Raw genomic sequence first — 23,514 nt, 5'->3', positions numbered from 1 at the left:
TAAACCGAACTGAAGACCACAACGAAATGTAAATAAATCAAATGAAAAACAATAACAGTTTGTTTGTTTTGTTTTTTGTTGTATGTGTTCGCTTTCACATGTTTTTTGCTTTCATTTGGAGACTCACCTCTCAATCGGGCAATGCATTTGCATTTGCATAAATATCCCACGGTGCGTATGATGAATTTTTGTCGAAATGTTGATTGTCGTTGGGTGAACGTCAAACGCACAGCTATAGCTCCCCTATATATGCATGCCAGCGGCATACATATACCTAAACAGCATATGTACAGCACTAGCTGTAGAGCATGTCTCGCTCTCTCTCTCTATAGGTAAAGTATACGCTATGTTGGCCACTTTGACATTGAATTGATTTTCCACGATTTTCGTGCCGCCGTCGCCGCCGCCGCTCTTGATGATGATGCTGCTCTTGATGTTATTGTTATTTTATTTTATTTTATTACTATCGCCGCTGGTATTCTAATTCTCGTTAATACTTTTCACTGCTTAAATAGGTTTTCTTTTTTATATTTTGTTTCGTTTGGGTTTTTTTTTTTATTATATATATTTATTTTATTTGCTTTGCTTTGTTGTGCTTTTTTTTTGTTTTATTTCACACGCGCGCGCAAAAGGTGGGCCAAAGACAAGGCGGCCATTTTGGTTGAATCTCACTCGTTTTAGCCAAAGACAAGCTACGCCTCGGACTTATCGCTTCATTGTTTGTATGTATGTATATGTTTATTGTACTCTCATTAAATATATAAGTAAAAGCTAAAAGTTTTACGTTTGAACATTTATATTTGCTTGAAAAAGTATTCGTCCTAGTTGTAGTTGTAGTTTTAGCTGTAGTCGTAGTTATAGTTGTATATTTTTATATTGTGATCATTGTGATGATTTGTAAAAAGGACGGCTTGACATGCATTTCGGATTACATTTAACAGCTACCTGCAGAAATAGAGTAAACATATAGCTTGATTGTATTATGATTATATCGAAATGAATTCAATTCTTTTCAACTGTGCATTATTATTGATTTCGTTTTTTGGGCACTTGCTTTTCGTTTATGTAATTGCTTTGCTTCATTAAACAGTTTATGAATTTCTTTTAGTGCTTTCAACTTCAATGCATTCAACGTTATTACGCGTACACATTTTCTGCTTATTGTTCTTGTTGTTGTTATAGCAAGCACTTGGCCAACATCTTTGTGGCAGCTGCACTGGCTAAAAGAAAATGAGCAAAGTGCTTGCCTTCAAGCGATGTTTCGTTTTTTATATATAAGTAAAAGGGAAGCCGCTACTTTAAAATTTAAAGGAAAAAGGTAGGAGATATGGCATATATATTATAAAGACTGAAAAAAATTACTCAAGTTTTGAATGCGTTTTACACAATTTGACTTTGGGTCGTTGTTAAAATTGGCGCATTAAGCGCAAAAAAAGTTCTGCCTGCTGAACCCAAAAGCGCCCTAAAGTTGTAACTCCGGCGTGCCCCCGCCCCCGCCCCTTCCTGGCCTGATTGTTTGGCAGTTTTTTGTTTTGTTCGTGTTATCGTTGTTCGTTATATTAAATAATACGCCTGTATGTGGAAGTCAAAATAAATCGATAAGTTCTATGCTACATAAAACAGAGCACACAGATACACACACATATACAGAGAAACAGATATAGAGACGAAGATACACAGCAAAAAGCAGCAGCAGCAGCAGCAGTTACAACTGGCAATAAACAGCCGACCAACAACAACAGCAGCAGCAGTAGCAACAAAAACAAAAACAACAAGGGCATAAAATGTATTTCACTGCCTCCTTGAAGCGTCCATTTACCAACGGTTTCCCCCGCACACACACACACACACATACACACATACAAAGCCACCCAGTCCAGCATCCCTACCAACCGCATACTCCACACTCCTCCTCCCCCAAATCTCCACCTACAACCTGCTCATTCATGTACACAGGCCGAGCGCGAATTGTGAGTTTCGTTTCTTGCTCGTAAACTCGGTCGTTGATTTCGTTTCGTATGTACACAGTTATTTACGAATGTGTTCGTTTGTTCGCACGCCTGACTGTCTGCCATTTCCATGAACGTGTGTAACTGTATGTATGTATATCCAATCTGTGTGTGTGTGTGTGTGTGTGTGTGTGTGTGAGCCTTATACATATATCGCTTGCTGATGCTGAGGCTGTTGTTGTGTACTCCACATTTCGCAGCATGTATTTTTCCGCGTAAGCAGCCACACATACATACATACAAATGGACACACACACACACAGACTTACATTTCGCTATACAAATGTTGTACACTTTGTTGGGAAAAATCAATTAAAATTTAACACACGTACCTTACGCACTTTCTGCCACACCTACCAACTAAAAATTCACATAAACTGTCTAAACTGTTTTTGATTTTATTTGCTGCAACAAGCTGCGAATTTCATTTGTCTCATTTGAATTTTAATTAAAAACTTTCAGCGGTTCAATAACTTGCAAATGCCGTGAAGCAAAATTAAAATTTATGTTCAACTGCAAATGGAACTTGGTGTTGGCGCTTGATTTTCTATGTAACAGCTGTCTGCAAATTCAAAAATTCGCTGCTGCTATTCGTGTTATTGTTTTCATATATTTATATGTGTATAGGCGTGGCCAAGTTTTAATACAGTTTGTTAAAGACTTGCACTAAAATGGGCAGCTTTCTTACTGTGAATTGCTTGTTGTTGAGAAAACTTTTTAATACGCTTCAAGGACTTGCAAACTTCAAGTTGATAGTCAACTTCGCAGCGCAGGCTTTTTTGTATACAATTCAGCAGGCGTATCTTTAGATTATTCCAATAACAACATCGAATACTGTACTAACAGACAAGCATTAAAATTTTTCCATCTTTAATATGCGTTCTGCCTGTCATAAAATGTTCCAGCACTGGCATAAATAAACATAGTATAATAAGCACTTTGAGCTATTTGTTTTGTTTATGCTTCATAGACTTTGAAAATTTGTCTCGCTCGTTCTGTGAATTTGCCAAATGCAAATATGTCAATTTATAGTCATGAGAAAATTCAATTTGGAGCGTGGCTGGCAATTAAAATAAATTAATTGGAGAATATTTCTGAGCAGCAATGTCATGTACTGCGCTATTTTTAGCATTTATTTGTGTAGATAGATTTATAGGATTCTATAAATATAAGCAATAAAGCTTCGTCATTCAATGATACACCCACATTACTTAATTGATTACCCAAGTGAGCTTGAACGCAACTAAACTTAGCCTCGAACAGAAACAACAGCAACCTGTTTCACTTTTGTTTTTTGTTGCTGCAGCTTGCAATTTTCCGAGATGCAGCTCACAGCTGGTTGCCATGACATTTGTCCGGGCCTCATATCCTGGATTATGAAGACCCTGCGCACTAATACAAATTAAGCATATAGTCTCGTATATATGCATATATATATGCATGCAGCTCAATTCTAAAATTAGATTCAGAGTTTTATGGTGAAAACCCTGGGCCTGCATCAGAGCTTTCCAACTGCTGTGAGAGCAAATGAAATGAGCTGGAAACTGCAATGGGTGCTAATAAAATAGTTTGCTGTATGGCATTCGACTTTTGGTCGGCTTGTCAATGTTTAAGTAGCGAAAAAATGGGTGAAGGTCAAAGAGTTTAACGTTGGCCCTGCTCTCATTGCACATGGCCTCCACCAACATTGCAGTCGCCCGTCATGTGGCCTCAGGCCATTAACTAAATGCATATGGCAACGCGCATTAGCATCGCAAGCCGCAAAATTACAAATTGCAACAAAGCTAAACAAACACACCCATACATACATATATAATACGCAAATATATGTTGCATACAAACAGGCGCTGTTAAAGCGCAATGTGAACTTGGCTTTAAGCGTATACGCGATATAGAGCAAAACAACTGCCTGTGTTCGCCCAAATGGTCATGTTTACTCAAACTAAAGCCCAAATGCAAAACGCAAACGCTTTCATAATTTTCTACACAAAGTCACATAACAACAACAGCATGATAAATCTTTTGTTGGCGCCACTTTACTCCTTTGCTATGCCATAAAATCCAGCGACCGTCTGCTGGCAGCCAGAGTAACATCAATGCTTTGCTTGTTGTCGTTTGCTTTCTATACACACCATCCCCCAGTTTGCTGCCCCCAACCCCCCAAGCCCACTCGCTTTCCCTACAACAACAACAACAACAGCACCCCCAGCATGCCAGCATCCCTCCAATTACTCACACATTCAACGAGCACTCATTTAAACGAAGCACCCAACGCTTACAACATAACGGCAAAGTTAACTCTCGCTGAATCGAAGAGGCAGCAGTAGCAGCAGCTGAAGCGTTCGTTTTCTGGGCGGGGGGTCTATATTCTCGTCGACTGACGGAAACGCTCGTGCGTTAAGTTCGTGCGTTCTCGCTTCGGCAACGTTTATCCTTTTTGCGCTCTGTATCTGTGTCCCTATAAGCCTGCCAAGCTTACTGCACAGTGGCGCAAACTTTTCTTCTTTTAATGATGTAATAAAGCGAGATTAATTTTTATGTTCAATTAAAGAAATTAAATATGTGTAGCTAGCAAGGAGTCAAAATTAATCCAGTTGTGTGCAGCTCTAAGATATATTTTGAACTTTAAAGCACATTGATATTCAAAATTTTAGCTTGCTTAATGTACCACTGTAGCCTACTCTAGTATTGAACTAGTATATAGACAAGTATGTATGTACAATAGCATCATTATTAATTCCATGTACGATTGCTGATTGTTTCAATGGACATTGGATCAATGTGCAGTCGTTTGCTAGCTCTATATACGTATGTATGTATATATGTCCTTTGGCTTATTACTTTCACGAATGTATGTCTCGGTAAGCCTGTATGCATGCATGTATGTATATGTGGGCTACTATGTTAAAACTTTGTTTTACCGAACAGAAGGGCTAAAGCTCCCCACCTTCGATTCAATGACGACAAAGCGACAAGTTGTTTGGGTAGTAAACGTATTCATGTGTGTGTGTATGTTGGGAGGTTTGTATACATACATAATGTGTGTGTGTGTGTGTGTGTGTAGTATATGCAGGTGTAGTTCGTTGTGTGTTCCTGATAAAGTTTTTGGCTACTTTTGTCGTTCATTTTTGTGCTTTCTTTTTTATTTAATTGTTCCTCGTGCACTGGCAGTTGGCAAAGTTTTTACCCGTCGCTGATGCTGGTCATTGTGTTGTTGTCTTTATTATTATTATTGCTGTTGTTGTTTTGATTGTGTATGTTTCCACTATTGTCGCTGCTTAGGTTAGGTATTTTCTTATTATCGCTAGCTATTCATATTTTCTTTTGACTAGAACGAAAGCAATTTGCTAAGCCCATTGCCTTAAGATTACTTTTAAAATTAAATGATTTGCTTATAATTTGTGACAACAACCTTCCAAATAAATTTGCACTAACCGAGCTAAAAATAAATTTCAAGCCACAAATTTAAAGTTTCCGTTTAGCTTAGGCATGTCAGCTTCAGTATTCGTAACAGGCTTGAAAACTTTTCGCACACACGCACACATACACATATGTACTTGCCAACTATGCACGCATACATATGTACATACATATATACATAACTAGTCGTTGCTTTGACAGCCAGCTGGGCGTCCCAACATTGTAGGCTGGAGTTGGGGATGCCACCTGATAATACACAGCCTCTGCCTCCCACACACAAGAGCACATACCTAACTGTATAATATTTATGCATATATCCATATGATTGTAGCTACGCGAATCACATAATCCCGTAACGCATACAGAAAAATTGTTTTTTTTTACGTTTGAAAATTGTATTTTACTTTTTTATGCATGTTATATTGTCAAGCAATTGACTTGATATTTACTCTGAACATCAATAGCATTCTATTGCAAGTGAATATATGTAAGCACCTTTATATGTAACATATGTATATATGTAATATAGTTATACACACAAATACTTGTAAAGGCGAAGAGCAAAACTTTCAACAAATTGTCATAGAACTTTGTTCAAATGTTTGTTGTTTTTTTTTTTAAATTATGCGAGGCAAATGTTGTTTTTAAGTTGTTCTCGTGTATTATTTATTTAATTTGGTTTTTGTTTTATATATGCACAAGAAGACAACACGCACTATTCACTTTTTACCTTTATTATGTTATGTTATGTATTTGAAAATAAGTGAAAATCGTTTATTATATACACGCGTTTATTAACTTATATATTTTTTTTTATAAATATATGTTTATCGAAAAAACAACAAATATTGGGCTAAAAGTTTCTGTCAGCTTTCTAAATTATTTACTTAAGATGCTGTGCTTTTCTCTATGTATTTTGTAGTGTAGAAAAAATTAAAAACGCGCCGTTGGTATAAAAATGTTTTAGCTTATGCGATTTTGACGTTTTGCATGCGAACCAACAACTATTTTGGCCAAATGCTCGCACTCAGGCCAGAAGCTCTCTAACGACAACACGATGCCAAGATTTTTCTCGTCGCAGCAGCAGCAAAAGATAAAAGATACGAGCGCGCGAGATAGAGAGAAATGGAGAGAGCGCCAGCAATGAAAACAATTTGAATTTAGCTTTTTGTTTTTAATGCTGGCGCCTGCGCAATAGCGGCATTGCCAGCATCATGAATGAATGCAAAAGAATAACAACATTGGGCAGAATAACATCTTAACTAGCAACAAGAGCAAATATCGTTTTCTCATTCGATTAAGATATCGATATATGTGCATGCGTATCAAAAAGTGGCATCACTGCATGCTCAACCGTTAGATATTGTGGTCTTAGCGTCAAGTGCGAATATTTTGATGATCGACTCAGTGATAATAATGCAATTAGCTGAACATTTCTTTTGTATATTTGTCAACTGCCAAATGCACCTGAAAACATTATCTTTTGTATAACAAATGCATTAATAGATCAACGCCTTGGTAATGTGCTAACGACTGTGTAATTAATTTTTATGACTTCCACAGAAGGCACGGCATAGATGGAAGGTTCATCTGTACAGCACTTAACGGAACAAATCTAATGATCACGTGAACAACACGGGTATTTCTTAGGCAAATGGTCTAAGACCCTCAGACGGGGCAGGCAGACGACTTCGACTTTGATAACGCACGTTCAAAAATACAATAATATTTTTTTTCGAAAAACGAAACCAAACAAAGCAAACATACAGCCATGTACTAAAACGCGCTAGCTAACGATGAGTCTATTGTAAATACACGGGCTTGTGTGTACGAATGTATGTGTACATAGATTTTGGTTTATCAGCCGCTATTACAGCGACGCTTGACCTGTTATTAAGTCGAGCGTCCAGACTATAAATGGCTCAGGTCTCGTGCTATTAGCTATCAGTTTCGAGTGAAACGTGCACGGACAAGGCGAACTGAATCAGCTGCTCGAGATGATCTTGCTATTATTAGTGACTGGATTTTGTGTGGCGCTGACCGGCAGTCATGGTAGGTCCAATTGATTAACAACTGATGCAACTGTACCTGTAGCTGTGTAACTTTTAATAGCACTGCCTAGACGTGAAGCCGAACATCGCATGCATCCAACTTATACAATGATGGCTGGCGTAAAGGAGAGGCGCGTCAAGCGTGCCATGCCCCAGATTATTTTTTCCGCACAGCGACAAGACGAGCAGCATGCCGAGTACTGGCGCGGCCTTGCTCAACAAATACTCAGCCAGCAATTGGATAGCAAGCTGAAGCTAAACACACAGCTGGCCAAGAATGTGATGCTCTTCATGGGCGATGGCATGTCCATACCGACTATAACAGCGGGTCGCGTCTATCTCGGCGGCGAAGAGAAGCAATTTTCCTTCGAACAGTTTCCCTATGTCGGCCTCAGTAAAACCTATTGCGCCAACATGCAGGTAGCCGACTCCGCCTGCACTGCCACCGCCTATCTGAGTGGAGTCAAGGCCAACTACGGCACTGTGGGCGTAACGGCAGCTGTAACCATGAAGGATTGTCTGGCGCAAGCTGAGTCACAGCATCATGTAAACTCTCTGGCTGCCTGGGCTCAAGCACAGGGCATGGCTACGGGTCTCATAACAACAACATCAGTTACGCACGCCTCGCCAGCGGGCGTTTACGCTCACAGCGCCAATCGTAATTGGGAAAGCGATGCGGATGTAGTGGCGGACAATGCTGATCCGCTAATCTGTACGGATATTGCCTCCCAACTGATTCACGGACAAGTTGGTAGTAAACTAAACGTTATACTAGGAGGCGGGCGCGAGAACTTTTTGCCCGTTGGAACTAAGGATGAGACCGGAGCAGCTGGCCGCCGTATGGATGGGCGGAATCTCATAGAGGAGTGGAAACGCCAACATACGAACAGCGCGCACTATGTGCACACACGACGCCAATTGTTGGAACTCTCCAATCAAACATCGCGAGTGTTGGGCTTGTTTGCGCCCTACCACATGCCTTACCATGTAGATGCTAACCCTGAGGAGCAGCCAACGCTAGAAGAGATGGTGCAGGCAGCACTGAGTATACTGGAGCGACAAAGTGCCGGTCGAGGTTACTTTTTGTTCGTTGAGGGCGGCCGCATCGATCATGGGCATCATGATACCTTAGCTCTACGCGCTATAGATGAAACTGCCGAGTTTGACAAGTCGGTGCGCTGGGCGCGCTCACAGACCAGCGAGCAAGACACTTTGATTGTCGTTACATCGGATCACTCGCACACTATGTCCTTGGCTGGCTATTCTAGCCGCAAAAATGACATATTTGGCATCAATGATGGTCAACTGGCTGACGATGCTTTACCCTATGCTACTTTATCATACGCCAACGGCCCTGGCTATAATTCCAACTTTCTGAAGGAAGGTGGCGCTGTCAAGCGAAAGAATCTGCGTGCCATTAACATGAAAAACAAGGATTTCATGTTTCCTTCCACAGTGCCATTGGAGTCCGAAACTCATGGCGGCGACGACGTAGCTGTGTTTGCCAGCGGACCATATTCTCAACTCTTCACTGGCGTCTATGAACAGAACTTTATACCTCATGCTATGGCCTATGCCTCATGTCTAAGCGATAAACGTAGCATGTGCTCAGATCTCGGAATTGAGAGACAGCCACGTTAAAGCCGCATTATAAGGGGTCGATAGATTAATGCAAAGTTAACAGTAATTATTGTAATTAGGTAATTTATAAAAAAAAAAATTAGAGGATAGTTGCAAAATATATACATATATGTACATGCATATATTACTTAAACGAATCATTGCCTTATCAATTTAATTAATATTATAGTTGATTTAACTAATTAGCGCTTAGTCATAGATAATCAAGGTTGTTAGTTAAAATGCAAGCAGTTAAAAACGCTCAAATTCGAATCTATACTTTGATATACTATTATCATTTTTCGTTTTAGTTTAACAAGTTTACTGCTATCTATGAAGCAGCTTAATCAAGCTGTGTGTATAAGAGAAAATAACAATGAAACACAATCGGGGGGTGTGCCAGAAATTTTAAATCTAGTCGATTATCTCTCTAAATCTCTCAAACAAACGCAAAACAAAGACACAAGACTTAATGATAATTTCTAGCGCATTTCTTGATTTTAGTTTTTTTTTTTAAATAAATGCTTTATTTTATGCTTTAGAAACCTTTGTTCATTAAAATTCGTTATTATCTACTTTAATTTTGAATAATTTTCTACAGTGCAACAGCTCGGTGAAAAACATCTGGCCACATCAACATATGACCACCAACATACTATCATCCGTGTTATGAATAAAGCAGTATACATACAAGAATTTAGAAGACAATATAATAAACACTAAGCTTTTTTGATTGCACGTTAAAATGACAACCTCGCAAGAACAACAGCTTCTTTCAAATAATAGATTGGTGCAAATAGTTAATGACCTTACTCTTAAGGCACAGTCAGCTAGGATGACAGACGATGATATGCAAGCTGCGGACGTAGTAACTAAAATTAATTACTTGGCCAAAATTGTTCAGGAGTATAAATGCTCGTTGCAAAACCCTGACAATGCTACTCAAGAACATTGGAACAAAGTCCTTAACAAAATGCAACGGTTGGCTGAACACCTGCAAAAAGAGCGTGAAGAAGAGCTTAACCTGGAGCTGGAGCTACTGCAGCTAGAGAGATAAAAAGAATACAAGCTCGAGCTGAAGTGTTGCGCGAGCAGCAAAATCACGAGACTGACAAGGAGTTACAACAGCAACATACATATACATATGTATATTCTCAACTCTATAAACAAAACAAACCTTATACCTATTCCTCTTGCTTATGATCTCTCAAACAAACCCAAAGACACAGAACTATTATATGTATCTTTAATGTATTAATAAGACTCGAAGTTAATTCTAGTTTATTTTTTAATAGGAACCATTTTTTTTTTTCTAAATGAAATAAATTGATACCTTTGGAACTGATTTTTTTTTCTTCTAAAATTAGATAAATACAAGAATTTACAAGACAAATATTGATAAGACCCAATATTTTTTTAATTGATAATTGCTGTGCTGTAAAGTAAGAAGCTTGCAAAAAGAAAATGAGCAACTGAAGCCACATACTACACGGACTGAGTTGAGCTTGAGCGTTTGGCTAAGTTGTCTTAATTGCAACAGGAAGATATGATGCGACAACAAAGTGTAAGCTTAAGGAATAGTATTTGCATATAATAAATAACAATGGATCACAATAAAATCTTCAATAAAACCAAAAAAACGAAGATACAGAGCTAAAAGCTAGTTCGTTATTCGAAGCTTGATTTTAGCTTATTTTTAAAGAAGACATTTTTTATTTTAAAAATTAGTTACATTTATATTTTTGATAAAACTGTTAACCAAAAAGTTTTAATTAAACTTGTTAAATGATATTATCTACTTAAATTTTGAATCAGTCTCTACAAAGTAACAGATCTATAAAAAAAAAAACATCTGGTCACACCGAACATAAGCCCGCCAACATACTGTCATCCGCGTTATGATTAAAACAATATAAAAGAATTTACAAGACAAGTCTTGATAAGACATAAACTTTTTTAATTATCAAATGCATTAGTTACCTACACCACATGAGATAGCAGACTGAAAGACGTAAACATGGAAACATCACCTAGAGAGTCTCAGGTTTGTTTCAATGACAAGGTGGCAAATATGATGAGCACCGAGCAGAAGAGTCGACGAAAGCAAAACAATGACGTCTTCAATTATATCTAGTTGCAGAAAAATCCAATCGAAGCTCTGAGCAAAGATGAGATCATTAGCAAATACAAGGGACTGCTAAGCATTGCCAAAAAGGCAAAGCAGGCGAAAGATGGTAAGACACGTTTTTATAAAGTAAACTTTATTCAAAGTTTTCATATTCGCAGAGCTCACCGAAGAAAATCGCCAGTTCAAGGAGGCGATACAGCGTTCAGCAGCCAAGCAAACCAGTCTCGTCGCCATGCAGGAGATGCTGCAGGACTTTACGGATAAGAATCTTCTACTAACGGAGCAAGTCAGCAACCTAAACCGCAAAACAAAAGAAGATGCCGAACGACAGCAGCAGTTGGAAATAGAAAATGAAAGCCTAAAGCGCCAATTAGGGCGCTTGAGCGATGAAAATGATGAGCTTTTAGCAGATGTGGAGCGCATGGAGACTGTTATGCAGCAAGTAAATTCTATAGGCAACGACCAGCGCAAGAATCTTGAGCTTCTAGAAGCTGACGTTGCCAGAATCAAGGAGGCAGAGGCCCAGAATGCGATCCTAAGACAGCAGGCAGACCTTGCCGCCGAGCAAACGCAACAACATGAAGCAAAACTGCAAGAACTCCAGCAAAAATATGAGAATGTCAAGCAACTAAACTCGGAGCAACGCAAGAAATTCAATTCGCTCAAAGATCGCTTTATAGACGTGCATCGCAAGTTGAAAAACCTAAAAGAGTGCAAATGCGTGCTGTTAGAAACACAACATGAATATGCAGCCTCCGTGTCCAAGTGGCAACAGGAAATAATCAAAGCATCGCAATTGCTGTGCGGTAAAATGACAGCCTTGCAGCAAGAAAATGAGCAACTCAAGAAGCAGCCACAAGCTACACGGACAAGCAACTCAAATAATAGACTGCTGCAAAAGGTTTATGAGCTTGAGCGCTTGGCCAAGTTGGCTAAATTGCAACAGCAAGAAGTGGAGCCAACGACGACGACAACAACAACAACAACAACACTGCAAGCTGAGCAGACACAAGATGCACGGACAAGGACAAGCAACTCAAATAATAGAATGCTGCAAAAGGTTTATGAGCTTGAGCGTTTGGCCAAATTGGCTAAATTGCAACTAGAAGATGTGGTGACAACGACGACGACGACAACAGCACAGCAAGCTGAGCACTTACTGACTAAAGCTAATAACTCAGCGAATATCGTTAATCAGCCGGAAGCATCGCAGCAAAACGGCAGCAGTGTTAATAAAGAACTTTGGCTCAACAGACTTTACAAAATGCAACAATTGGCTGAACAGTTGCAACAAGAGCGTTCTCAGCAGAAATGTGAAATGCAGCATTTGGGACCGGCTGAAGCTGAGTTGCTGCAGCGTCAAGAGGAACTGCAAACGCGTTATCAGCTTAAAGAACACGAACATTCGGAGTTACTTGCCGAGATGCGTGAATTAAACGAAGCCTTGAAAGGTCGAGGAGACTTTATTTATCGCTTGCAGGAACAACAGGCCAAGAGTCGGGAGGAGCAACAAGCATTGACAGAAGCTTTAGCCGAAAGAACGCTGCAAGTGGAGCATCTACAAAGCAGAATTGATAAGTTGGACCAACTAAATGGCGATGCCCAAAGCGATGTGCTATCCACATCTACTATTTCGCGGGCAGAAGAACTTAATCGGCTGCGTGAACTAGACGATGGCTACGAGGAAAAATATCACAAGCTGCGTGGACTTGCAGCCAAGCTAAAGAAGAAGCTGCAAGAACAAACTCTGCAAATACAAAGCATGGAGCAAGTAGGTGGCGCCAATCTAGAAGAGGAAATGCAATCCATTAAGCAGGCACAAGCGCAATTACAAGAAGATTTGAATGCAGCACGCGCGGAAAATCAAAAACTTAAAGCTAAGGACAAGGCGAAGGGCACAAATGTATTGAGCCTAGAAATCGATGCAGCCGAAAAGTCATTAGCCGAGGTAAGCGCCAAACTCTTAGCCAAGTCTAATGATGTGGAGTCGTTCAAAGAAGCCTTAGCTAGCAAGGAGAGCAGCATAACACAACTGCAACAACAGATTGACATACTGGAGCAGGCCCAGAAGAGTGAAGCGGAGCATGGCAAGCAATTGAAGCAGCAAATTGACCGCATGCAGTCACAACTAAAAGACGCAGTCCATGGCAAGCAACAGGCGCTCATGGAAGCCAAGCAGCTTGAGCAAAGCGTGGAACAGCAAAAACAGCAGGTGGAGCAGCTGAATCTGCAACTGGCCGAGCATACACAGCAATATGAGTGCAAGCTGAAGCAGTTGCAGCAACAATTGACGGACAGTACAGCTCAATTGGAAACGCATCAAGGCACACATACGCATCTGGAGACGGCACTGCGTCAGGCAGAGCGCGCCCACGAGCAGCTGCAGCTTGAGTACACAGAATACAAGCTGAAGGCGCAGTCAGTGTTGCGCAAGCAGCAAAATCGCGACACTGACAAGGAGTATGAGCAGGAAACGGAGCTGGCATCATTGCGCAGCAATGAACAGAAACTGCGCGCGAGCAATGAAAGCTATGCGCAGCGCATACTTGAGCTGGATGCGCGTGTTGAGAAGCTGCAGCAGACCAACACGCAGCTGCAGCGACGAAGTCAAGACTTAGTGGCGTTGCTAGATGAACTACGCGAGCAGAATGAAACGCAAACGGAGGAAAGCCACCGACAACTGCAACAGCAACAGCAGCAGCTGCTGCAGCAGCATCGACAACAGCTAGAGCAAATGGATGAGGCACATAAGACGCGTCAGAAACAACTGCAGCTCGAGATTGAGCAATTACAAAAAGCATCTAAAGCTAATCTATCTATCAATCAAGCCAATTCACAAGCAACGCCAGCAGCAGCTGTCGTTGCCAGCAGCCTGGAGCAAAGCAAAATAGATTATTTGTTGGATCATGAAACGGTTAGTGATTCGCTGGCACAGCTGGCAGCGCAGCGCAAAATTTCCACTGCCTCACGTCGTTCGCATGACTTTATGCCACTGGATGAACTGCTGAACACATCACTGAATGCCATCAGCAGCGATACAGTCACAACTATTTCCAATTTTGGACGCAGCATAAGCCAGGAGCAGGACTGCAACGGCTCTGAGGTAGAGGGCCAAGGCGAACTGCAAGCCACGCTGGTGGCCACAAAAGATCGTCTGCACAAGCAGGAGACGCGTGTACGGCATTTAACAGCACTGCTAGCGGAGAATGAACAGGACCTGGCCAAGCTAACACAAATGAATGATATGCTCAAAGAGGAGCTGCGTCGCCAGGAGCGTTCCGAGGAGCGTGAGCAGCACATGCACAACTCGGAGTATCTGAAAAATGTGTTCCTTAAGGTAAGCTCTAATTTCATTTCAATGTGTCAAAGCTTTATCGAAATCCCTTTTTGTTAATAGTTTCTCACATTGAATAATACGGATGAGAAACAGCGACTAGTCCCGGTATTAAACACAATCCTACGCTTGAGTCGCAATGAAATGGATATGCTGAATGCCGTAGCCAAAGGACAGAAAGGTAAATTCAACTATATACTTTCTAACAGCTAAACATATTTGAGTGTATGCTCTTCTTTCAAAAATAGTAAACACTGATGGCAACAATCGTAGCTGGACTGGTTTTCTGAGTGCTTGGAGCGGAAGCGGCGGCGGTGCCGGCAATGCCGCTAACAACAATAATTAGATTGGTTTTATGTAATATTTGTATACTTGGTATTATAGTACTTACTAAGGATTGGCCAGTGAAACTGTTTTTGGGGAAAGTTGCAAATTTTATATATGCGTACTGTCACCAATATTGTATTTATGTATTTTAAAAAAATTACCCGTTGTTTTCTAAACTAGTGCTGTCCAAATATAAAATATATGGCTATATACATATATTGCAAGAGCACTGTTTACAGCGCTCTGAACTATAAATATATAAAAATGTACATAAAAGAAAATGGTTTGCTCGTTTTGTTTATGCAACAATTGCATTAGTAATTTTTTAATTTCAAATTCTATTACCACAATTATCAGACTATAAAATCAATGCTTGCGTTATTTGTTTATATAGAGTATATGTATAAACTTATTTTAATTATTTGTTGAAATTGGTAAAAATTTATAAATACGAGATGTGATTGGCTAAATCTATGCGAAGTTTATGCATACACTTTACAATTGCAGACACAAAATTATATAATTACAATATTAGATGTATGTAGTATGTACCTAACATAAAAGTCAGCGAAATTATAAATCACATGTTTTGCACGTCGGCAATCTTAAAAAAAAGAAACAAAAGCATACGTGGAAAACTAATTTAAATTACAAGCACTAATCAGTTTTGTGACAAGTCTATACCCGAGGAACGAAACCTATTGCCAAACGCCAGCATAATTACCTACCAATGTGGCAGGTAACGGTCCACCTGCGGCAAACAGGCGCATACGCGTGCTGTCATAGCAGTGTGTATAAATGGCAGGCACATATTTTACCTGCTGAAAGCCATCCATTTCATCCTCCGGGTACTGCAAGAAAGATTAACAGTTTTGAAACTGCCTAAGTGTTGCCAACTCAGATTTACTTACCACAATACCTTTGCTGCACTTGAGCGCTACAGTGCGAGAAGCATTTACGCTGCTCTCTAAATATTTGCCGGCGCGTATGTCATAGAAGAGCAGCATGCCGAGACCAGTGCCTACAGTCAACAGATTGCCTTCAAAAGATGTTGCACGTATGCCACAGCCACTATAGCGTGATGTGATTTTCTTGATTGTTTGCAATGTGCGGGCATCCAACAATATTGTGTAGGACCTGCAGCCGACTGCGTACAAGCCATCGCTATGATAGGCAATGCTTACATTGTCTTGGCAATTTGGAAGTTTACGGGAGAGCGTTTGCTTGAAAGTTTCCGCATTGAATATATGTATGTAGCCGTTCAAGGAAAGCGCTGCAATCTCTTTGAATTCCTTATTGAAGCAGAGCGAACGTATCTGTAAAACAGTTATATGGAATAATGTTAAATATTCTCAAATTATTCTGGTTTGGCAAGACTTACCCGCTGTGCGGTGCGCACTTCCTTTACGCTAAGCGGATGAATTGTGGCAAATGTCGGACAAGATTCCTCGCCACCATCTGGAAATTCCATATGATCTTCATTGATGCGCCACAGTGCCATGCGTGAATCTTTGGAGCCCGATACAAGAAACTGATCATCCAGCCAGCACATGCCCATAATCAAATCTCGATGCCCGTTCTCACCCACGCAAACCGGATCCAGCGTAGGCAAGCGGTACACGGCAATGTCTGAGGAATTTCGTGCTCCTGTTGCCAGAAACGAACGACTTGGTGACAATTCAATGGCATGCAGACCACCTTGTATTTCTGGATGATTGGCACGGCTGTTTGATAACGTGGGTATCGCATCCACGCGACGCATATTCACATCGTAGACCAGCAGTTTATTGCACTTGGTACCAAACACTACTTGGCGATTACTCAGCCACTTTGAGCAAAACACCTTGTTTATGTAGCCCAAACTGATCTGCGTCTCGCGTAGCATATCATGCGTGAGTACATAGCGACTTGTATACTCGGCATTGACACTGCGCCGCTGTAAAATCGATAATCATTTAATTGCAGACAAAGACAACTGAACTCAAACTCAATTGAACTCACGTCGCGTAATGAACTTTCCCTGCTCCGCAGATAATCGCACAGATTATACGATGTATTAAGAACTTCATCCTGCTGTTGGGGCGTCTCCTCATCGCTACCAGAGTCCTCGTAGGTAACAAAATCATCGGGCTTATCCGGCTTTCGTCTGCGCTCCTGGCGCATTGCTCGCTGCTTGGCCCTGCGATCCTCCAGACGAGAGTTCACATGGCAGGATGGGTAGGTGCCCACTATGCTTTCGCGTATGGTTTTAACCATACCATTGAACATATTTGCGGTGTGTTTTTAGATATCTTTTGTTTTGTTTCTTTGTTTTTAACAGCTGTTGCTTAACCTGTACGCGAGAGAGATACTTTGAAATTAAAAAGCAATAAATTCTAAATATTGAGTCTGCTTTATTAAACTTCTACATAAAATGCTTACCAGCTTTTTATCGAATTTGTAGTGGCTGCTTGCCAAATGTGCTTTCACATATGCTTTTCGTCATGCAATTAAACATTTTCAGGCCGGTGTTTATTGCTTAATTATAAACATATTCGTTAAGAATGCAAAAGTAATTTCTCCATTGTCCAAACAAAAATGGTGGTCAGTGTTGCTCAGTTTGGAGAAAAATACTAAATCAGTAGCGTAAAAATACCCCAGGGTTGCTTGACTTGGCGTTGTTTTGGTTTGAAACTTGAATAGGATTACAGCTGATTGCTTATCGCTTGTTAAATATTATTGCAAAAAATTGTTACAATGAATTATCAGTCAAAGCGCGTATTGCGTCAAAACTCTGTGTCTGTTGCCGCTGCCGATATGGCGACGCCAGTTGCGGGCACGCCTCAGGTACAAATTATGGAGGAAAACAAGTCTGTGCACGTAATGCGGCAAGTAGTTCCGATGCAAGGAGGGAACATGCAACCGCAACAACAACAACAGCAGCAGCAAATACAAGCCGTGCCTGTGGCAGCAGGCGCATCCAGTGTAACCGCCAACCAGCAGATTATAGATGATGCACCTGTATCACTAATAACCGAGATTGCGGATATTATGCGTAGCTTTGGGGACAGTGATCATCCATTAACTGCAAGTGTGAAGCTGGTGGAACAGATATTGCAGCAACAGCTGCGCGGTATTTTCAATGAAGCGTCACTAGTTGCAATGCGCCGGAAACAGAATCCCTGCCCCTCCCAGGCCGACTTTGAATTTCTCATGCGTAATCATGCTGTGAAGATTGCGCGTATGCGAAAGCACTTAAAGGACATGCGCATACTCAAGAGGTTTCTAAGCATACGCACGGGCAGACCACAAGATTTTATAGACGAAACCGATCAGCAGGAGGAGGACGAAGAGCTGGCCGTTGAAGTGCAAGAATTGCATGATGAGGATCGCATGCGGCGTCTCTTTCGTGCCGATCGCATTTCACAGATACTCACCGGTCAGCAGTACATGGAGTTCAACGAGGCGCGCAAGACATCCTTCTATTGCCGCCATGGCGAAAAAATTAAGAACAAATTCAGACGCTTTCTAGACTTGCCCGCCGATTTGCGCATTCCCACACCCACAATGAATATTCTGGCATATTTAGCACATGAAACCATTGCGGCCATAGTGGACTACTCCATATTAACAAGACTGAATTCGTCCAATCGTGTCACAGAGCCGTACAGTCGCGTCACCTCCGCCGGCGGCAGTCCAGCCATGATGCATGTGTGCCCCGAGGTTACTCAGGGACGCGGCATGGAGGTTGTTAAGCCCATTAGCGTGCAGGAAATTCACGAAGCCATGCGACGCTTTCGACAAATGAGCAGCCGCAAAATTGGTCGTTACCGCAACTCCTGCGACATCGACTTCCGACGCAGTTTTCTGGCCATTTAGATGACGTTTAGTTTACATACTAGTTCTAGCTACATATATGTATTTGTATGTAATTGATGAAAGTAGTTATAAGCATTGCTAAATTGCAAAAATACATATTTATATAAAAATAGATTTCTCAACTAATACTTGAGCTTTATGTTTAAGCTTGTACTGATTGTTAGACTTTAGCTATTTATGTTTGGATAGATTAGCTGAGATTATAAGTACAAAGGTGAAATAATTTAAACAGATCATTTAGTAAAGCTTTGAGAGTCAGCGCGTACAGAGCAGAGGATTTTCCGAGATGCTGGCTAGACGCTGTAGATTTATTTGCGTAAGTTGCCACAACAATGAATCTTACCACTACTACTATTTATATATTTTTTAATTTAAAGCGGTTTCAAACTAATAGAGCGGTAGCAATGGAACCAAGAGATGTGGACTGGCAGAGAGCGCGTCGATTTGAACACATTCCCTCAATTCAAAAACTTTCTCTAACTTTGGATATGTCATTCCCGGGAGGAAAATATAAGAACTTGGACCTATCCCAGCTCATGATGGCTTTGCGTAGGGATTATGGTGATATATATCGAATGCCATCACTATTCGGCAGTGAGCCAATGGTGATAACCTACAGTCCCAGAGACTTTGAAGAAGTTTACCGACATGAAGGAGTATGGCCGAGTCGTCCTGGAAACGATACAATGCGTTATCATAGGCTGACACATCGCAAGGACTTTTTCCAAGGCTGTCAAGGACTTATTGCTCAAGGCAAGGAATGGGGAGAGTTTCGCAGCATTGTTAATCCTGTTTTAATGCAGCCAAAAAATGTGAGAGTTTATTACAAGAAAATGTCGCAAGTTAATATGGAATTTGTGCAGCTGTAAGTAATTTATAAATATATTATTATATTTAGCGATTATAATATATTAAATTAAGCATAAAAGCGAAACGCGACTTGAAAACATTGGAAATGGCAGACAATTTCATTGAGGATATCAATCGATGGACTTTGGAATCGGTCTCTGTTGTGGCTTTGGACAAACAGCTGGGTCTGCTCAAGGGAGGCAGCAAGGACGAGCAAACTCAGCTGCTGTTCAAAAGTTTGGATGAGTTTTTTCGTTACGGCGGTACTCTCGATGTAAAACCCTCACTATGGCGATATATTAAAACTCCCATGTTTAAGAAACTGATGAAGGCTTACGATAATATACAAATAACTACATTGGCTTTTGTCAATGAGGCATTGGAGCGTCTGGAGCGAGAGTCACAGCAGGGATTAGTGCGTCCAGAGCTGCTGAAGAAGAACAAGCAGGTGGCAACTATTATGGCTATGGACTTGATGCTCGCTGGCGTGGACACTGTAAGAATCTTGAATTCCATATTTGTTTACTCTACTCACTTATGCAAGTTTTCAGACCTCAAGCGCATTTACTGCAGCCTTGTTGTGCCTTGCCAGCAATCCCGAGAAGCAAGAAAAGCTGCGTGAGGAAGTGATGCTGGTGCTGCCCAACATGGACTCGGAGTTTACCGAAGCGTCTATGATGAATGTGCCTTATTTGAGAGCTTGCTTGAAGGAATCGCAACGCATGAGACCACTTGCCATCACTCATGCTAGAAAACTAGAACAGAATTGTGTGCTCAGTGGTTACAAAGTGCCAGCAGACACAACTGTCATGATGGTGCCCATACCCGCACTCAGTAGCGAGCAGTACTTTCCAAGAGCCACGGAGTTTCTACCAGAGCGCTGGTTGCGCAATGAAGAAAAAGCCGAATGTCCAGCTTTAAGAACTACATATCCTTTTGCCTACTTGCCCTTTGGCTTTGGTGCGCGTATGTGCGCAGGCAAGCGTATTGTGGATATGGAACTCGAACTTGGAATTGCTCGCATTATTCGAAACTTTAAGGTGGAATTTAATTACAGCACTGAAAATGCATTTACTGCGGTTATGTTTAACAAACCGAATATTCCGCTTAAATTCAAATTTACAGACTTGAATAAATAACATACTAATATCATTAGATGATAATATATGGGCAAAGTGAAGACAAAATGAAAAATATAATTTAATTATTGAAAACACTGGAATGTAAGAATATTTAAGAACATTTTTTGGAGCATATAGCTCCATTAAAGTTGGTTACAGAAAGTCATGATAATGTTCTTGTTGAGCTGAACAACTCATATAACGATTGGCGTGTGTCCATGTTTCGAGATCATCAAGCTGCTGGTCATTAGTGTTACACCTGAATAACATAAATAATCGTCAAACAGTTAAGGTTTTACGAATAACAAAATAAAACGATGCAAACAATTTTTGTTTTTAAATCATAAGCGTTCTCTGAATATATATGTGCATATAGATGTTTGTGTAGTTTGTTTATATTTCTCTTTTGTTTGCCTAATGTGCTGAGAACAGGTTTCCCGAATTCTACTTCAGCGGCACAGTTCACTCTCATTATTAATGTTTATTTTAGACGCTCTCTGAGAGCTTTTTTCAATTGAATTTAATAAGCAGCGTAGAACGCAGTAAAAAGCTTCGCTGAGTGGCGGGCATTAATAATTCTACGCGAATATCAAATATGTTAGTTTCAAATTAGAGGCAAACAGCGCTGGACCGTGCGCTGGTCCGAAATGCAAAAAGTACGCAGTTTTCAGTCGCTGAGAGCGGCAACGCTCTTCGCCCACTTACAAAAGGTGAATGTCATTCATTCGTTATCGTATTAGAACAAATTTTATTTGGCATTATCTTATCTGTCTGTCTGTATGTCTAGCGTGGCCAAACCAATACAGCTGCCGCAGCTGACGCATCAACTAAGGACAATGTTGTTTGGGAGCAGGCACGTCCTTACGAGGAAATGCCATACGCCAATCTGTTGTCACTCACCTATAACATGGCCTTTCCCGGTGGAAGATACAAAGGCTTGGACTTAACTCAGCTGGTCATGGCTATGCGTAGGGACTATGGTGATATATATAGGATGCCCAAGCTATTTGGCAGAGAGCCAATGGTCACAACATATAATCCCAAAGATTTTGAGGTAGTGTTTCGACATGAGGGCGTTTGGCCACACCGACCTGGGGCCGACACATTACGTTTCCATCGTGAGCAGTATCGCAAAGATTTCTTCCAAGGCGTTGAAGGTTTGATTCCCACGCAAGGCAAGTCCTGGGGCGAATTTCGTAGTGCAGTGAATCCGGTGCTGATGCAGCCAAAGAACGTGCGACTCTACTACAAGAAAATGTCACAGGTTAACTGTGAATTTGTTGAGCTGTAAGTAAAATTATATACATTTAATAACTAAATGTATTAATACAAACTTCATCTAGCATTAAAGCAAAGCGTGATGCAACTACACTGGAGGCGCCTGAGAACTTCTTGGAAGATATTAACAGGTGGACTTTGGAGTCGGTGTCTGTAGTTGCTCTGGACAAGCAGCTAGGTTTGCTCAAAGATGCCACCACCACCAAGGAGACCTTGCTGCTGTTCAAGAGTCTGGATGAATTCTTTACCTACGCTGCTATTCTGGAAATACAGCCATCGCTTTGGCGCTACATTGAAACACCAATGTTCAAGAAGCTAATGAAGGCGTTCGACAATATACAAGAAGTGACCTCTGCATTTGTGAATGAGGCTTTGGAGCGCTTAGAGCGGGAGGCGCAGCAAGGTTTAGTGCGTGCAGAGCATGAGCAAAGTGTGCTCGAGAAGCTGCTGAAGAAGGACAAGAAAGTGGCCACTGTTATGGCCATGGACATGCTAATGGCTGGCGTGGATACTGTAAGCAGTTTATTTATGCTTGCTTACTTAATAATCTAGCTAACAATTTATTTTAGACCTCAAGCACATTTGCTGCTGCCATGTTGGGCATTGCCATCAATCCAGAGAAGCAAGCAAAGCTGCGCGAGGAAGTGATGCGTGTGCTGCCCAACAAGGACTCGGAATTTACCGAAGAGTCGATGAAGAATGTGCCTTATTTAAGAGCCTGTATCAAAGAGTCGCAGCGCCTGTGGCCACTGGTAATTGGACATGCGCGCACCACAAACAAGGACTGCGTCTTGAGCGGCTACAAGATTCCAGCTGGCACCTTTATCTCTATGATTCCATTGAATTCGCTTACCAGCGAGGAATACTTTCCGCGAGCTTCGGAATTTCTGCCGGAGCGCTGGCTGCGAAATGAAACAACTTCGGATGCCAAATGTCCAGCAAATTCGCTGAAGATAACCAATCCCTTTGTATTCCTGCCTTTTGGCTTTGGACCTCGCATGTGCGTAGGCAAACGCATTGTCGACATGGAACTAGAGCTTGGCATAGCTCGCCTTATACGTAACTTCAGGGTGGAGTTTAATTATCCAACAGAAAATGCATTCCGTTCTGTTTTGATAAACAAGCCGAATATACCGTTGAAGTTTAAGTTCATAGATTTGGAAAAATAATGAAAATACCATGAGAATAAGTAACTAATAACGATGTTCAATTCAACTTTATACTCAAATCAATCAAGTCACAACTTATCCCAATAAAACAAATTGCATTTTTTCAACATTTAAAGCTATTATTTTCACCGATATATACACATACACTTTTGATATACATATGCAAGTTCACATAGTAGTTAGTTAGTTAGTTTAGTTTCTGAAGGTCAAGTACAGTTAGTAGACACTTAACAACAATGCATAGCAAACTTTCTGTTAATAGTTCTACAGCTCAACAGTTTTTCCAATGCATGGCTGTGCTGCATTGGAGTTGTTTTTGTTTTGTTTCAAGTGTTTTATTTAAATTCAAT

General features: G+C 40.9%; 6 protein-coding genes and 1 long non-coding RNA gene across 9 annotated transcripts; 5 read left to right on the top strand and 2 right to left on the bottom strand.

Moving 5' to 3' along the window:
• Positions 1–600: 600 nt before the first annotated feature.
• Positions 601–6,465, bottom strand: LOC108601877. Of its 2 annotated transcripts, none has more exons than XR_004458884.1 (2): positions 6,317–6,465; positions 601–945 (listed from the first exon to the last, which is right to left on the bottom strand). It is a non-coding gene; the product is annotated as an uncharacterized LOC108601877 (long non-coding RNA). The 2 variants fall into 2 exon arrangements; XR_004458883.1 differs by lacking the exon at positions 6,317–6,465 and adding an exon at positions 6,160–6,243.
• An 892-nt stretch (positions 6,466–7,357) lies between these two features.
• On the top strand, positions 7,358–9,203 carry LOC108601852 (alkaline phosphatase). The gene is made up of 2 exons (XM_017989802.1): positions 7,358–7,481; positions 7,542–9,203. Exons 1-2 carry the CDS (start codon positions 7,427–7,429, stop codon positions 9,119–9,121), a joined length of 1,635 nt encoding a protein of 544 aa, XP_017845291.1. The 5' UTR covers positions 7,358–7,426; the 3' UTR covers positions 9,122–9,203.
• A 1,824-nt stretch (positions 9,204–11,027) lies between these two features.
• LOC108604485 (GRIP and coiled-coil domain-containing protein 2) lies at positions 11,028–15,143 on the top strand. Its single transcript, XM_017993974.1, has 5 exons — positions 11,028–11,144; positions 11,235–11,334; positions 11,387–14,565; positions 14,626–14,743; positions 14,811–15,143. Exons 1-5 carry the CDS (start codon positions 11,118–11,120, stop codon positions 14,906–14,908), a joined length of 3,522 nt encoding a protein of 1,173 aa, XP_017849463.1. The 5' UTR covers positions 11,028–11,117; the 3' UTR covers positions 14,909–15,143.
• A 177-nt stretch (positions 15,144–15,320) lies between these two features.
• LOC108602105 (DDB1- and CUL4-associated factor 12) lies at positions 15,321–17,475 on the bottom strand. 2 transcript variants are annotated; one of them, XM_017990129.2, is made up of 5 exons: positions 17,311–17,475; positions 16,891–17,239; positions 16,271–16,825; positions 15,801–16,205; positions 15,321–15,740 (listed from the first exon to the last, which is right to left on the bottom strand). In XM_017990129.2, exons 2-5 carry the CDS (start codon positions 17,155–17,157, stop codon positions 15,588–15,590), a joined length of 1,380 nt encoding a protein of 459 aa, XP_017845618.1. In that variant the 5' UTR covers positions 17,158–17,239; positions 17,311–17,475; the 3' UTR covers positions 15,321–15,587. The 2 variants fall into 2 exon arrangements, with proteins under 2 accessions (XP_017845618.1, XP_017845619.1); XM_017990130.2 differs by having other exon boundaries at positions 16,891–17,221; positions 17,311–17,474.
• A 124-nt stretch (positions 17,476–17,599) lies between these two features.
• Positions 17,600–18,859, top strand: LOC108602250 (transcription initiation protein SPT3 homolog). The gene has a single exon (XM_017990301.1). It carries the CDS (start codon positions 17,626–17,628, stop codon positions 18,745–18,747), a length of 1,122 nt encoding a protein of 373 aa, XP_017845790.1. The 5' UTR covers positions 17,600–17,625; the 3' UTR covers positions 18,748–18,859.
• A 113-nt stretch (positions 18,860–18,972) lies between these two features.
• Positions 18,973–21,036, top strand: LOC108602024 (probable cytochrome P450 12a5, mitochondrial). The gene is made up of 4 exons (XM_017990026.1): positions 18,973–19,063; positions 19,125–19,612; positions 19,669–20,092; positions 20,148–21,036. Exons 1-4 carry the CDS (start codon positions 19,034–19,036, stop codon positions 20,733–20,735), a joined length of 1,530 nt encoding a protein of 509 aa, XP_017845515.1. The 5' UTR covers positions 18,973–19,033; the 3' UTR covers positions 20,736–21,036.
• A 282-nt stretch (positions 21,037–21,318) lies between these two features.
• On the top strand, positions 21,319–23,271 carry LOC108601648 (probable cytochrome P450 12a4, mitochondrial). Its single transcript, XM_017989548.1, has 4 exons — positions 21,319–21,427; positions 21,505–22,004; positions 22,061–22,508; positions 22,565–23,271. The coding sequence occupies exons 1-4, from the start codon at positions 21,365–21,367 to the stop codon at positions 23,162–23,164; spliced, it is 1,611 nt and encodes a 536-aa protein (XP_017845037.1). The 5' UTR covers positions 21,319–21,364; the 3' UTR covers positions 23,165–23,271.
• The last annotated feature ends 243 nt before the right edge of the window (positions 23,272–23,514 follow it).

Source organism: Drosophila busckii, chromosome 3R, assembly GCF_011750605.1.
Source record: "Drosophila busckii strain San Diego stock center, stock number 13000-0081.31 chromosome 3R, ASM1175060v1, whole genome shotgun sequence".
Taxonomy (NCBI): Eukaryota; Metazoa; Arthropoda; class Insecta; order Diptera; family Drosophilidae; genus Drosophila; species Drosophila busckii.
Note: the sequence above shows the minus strand (reverse complement) of the source record. Positions and strands in the feature narration are given on the sequence as shown.